General features: G+C 57.8%; 1 protein-coding gene across 1 annotated transcript in view; it reads left to right on the forward strand.

Moving 5' to 3' along the window:
• U2AF2 (U2 small nuclear RNA auxiliary factor 2) overlaps positions 1-305 on the forward strand; it is a gene marked incomplete at both ends in the record, with an annotated part of 5,642 nt that extends 5,337 nt beyond the window's left edge. Inside the window, 2 exons of the mRNA XM_026052811.1 lie at positions 11-90; positions 183-305. Coding sequence (XP_025908596.1) covers positions 11-90; positions 183-305 — 203 coding nt within the window. The remainder of the gene's footprint in view (positions 1-10; positions 91-182) is intronic.
• Positions 306-1,388: the final 1,083 nt, after the last annotated feature.

Here is a 1,388-nt window from a genome sequence, read left to right on the forward strand (position 1 = left end):
TTTTCCGCAGGCGTCGTCTCCACGGTGGTGCCGGACTCGGCGCACAAGCTCTTCATCGGCGGCCTCCCCAACTACCTGAACGACGACCAGGTGGGAACGCCGGGAATGCCGGGAACACCGCCGGGGGGGGCGGGCCTTCCCGCAGCGCCGTTCCCGGCATTCCCGGACGGCATTCCCGGCAGGTCAAGGAGCTGCTGACGTCCTTCGGGCCGCTCAAGGCCTTCAACCTGGTCAAGGACAGCGCCACGGGGCTCTCCAAGGGCTACGCCTTCTGCGAGTACGTGGACATCAACGTCACCGACCAGGTGATTCCCGCCGTTCCCGGAATTCCCGCCGTTCCCGGGACTCCCAACGCCCCGTGGCGGACTTGGGGATGGATTTTCAGCACGAAAATGGCCAAGAAAGGGATGGGAAAGGGGATGGGAAACACGTCTTGCTCAGCTTCATTCATCCGCTAGGGTGCTTCCTGGAATTCCCGGTGTTCCCGGAATTCCTGATGCCCCTTTGGGGRGCTTTGGGATGGGTTTGGAGGGGGAAAATGGCAAAAAAAGGATGGGAAACAGGATGGGAAACGCACACGTGTCCTGCCCGGTTCGATTCATTCCCTAGGGACATGCACGGAATTCCCAGTGTTTTCGGCATTCCCAGCACTTTTGGAGAGGGGGAGCCTCGGGGTGGGATTTGAGTGTGAAAATGGGGGAGAGAAGGGGGGGAAATGGGATGAGAAACATGTGAACCCCTCTCAGTTCCATTTGTTCACTGGGTTCCTTTCCGGAATTTCTGGCATTCCCAGAATTCCTGGAATTCCCAAAGCACTTTGCGGGGGTGGGGATGGGTTTGGAGTGTGAAAATGGGGGGAAATGGTAGGAAGTGGGACGGAAAATATATGTGCGTCCTGCTCGGTCCCATTTATCCACTAGGGTCCTTCCCAGAATTCCGGATGTTAGCAGAATTCCAGGCACTTTTTGGGATGTCACCTTGCTTTTGAGCACGAAAAGGGCAAAAACAGGGTGGGAAACCCCCACGCACCCCCCTGGGCTCCATTTATCCACCAAGGATATTCCCAGAATCCCCAACAGTCCCAGAATTCCTGACATTCCCAGAATCCCCGACATTCCCGGAATCCGCAACATTCCCCGTTTCCCCCTCCCGCGCGGCACTCGGACCCCCAAAACAGCCAAAAAGGAAGGAAAAATGCCCAGGAAACACCCCCCTCTCCCCACAACCTGTGCAGAATTCCCAGAATTCCCAGCTCTTCCGTGCCGCATTCCGGGTGGAAAACACTGCGGGGGGGGGGGGGGCTGCCGTTTTCCCCCGTTTTCTCCCCCATTTCTCAACGGATTTTCCCCGTTTTTTTTTCCCCGCGTTCCCCGCTTTCCGCCCCATCT

The sequence above is a fragment of the Nothoprocta perdicaria genome, unplaced genomic scaffold (genome assembly GCF_003342845.1).
Source record: "Nothoprocta perdicaria isolate Ctin4 unplaced genomic scaffold, notPer1 scaffold_910, whole genome shotgun sequence".
NCBI lineage: Eukaryota > Metazoa > Chordata > Aves > Tinamiformes > Tinamidae > Nothoprocta > Nothoprocta perdicaria.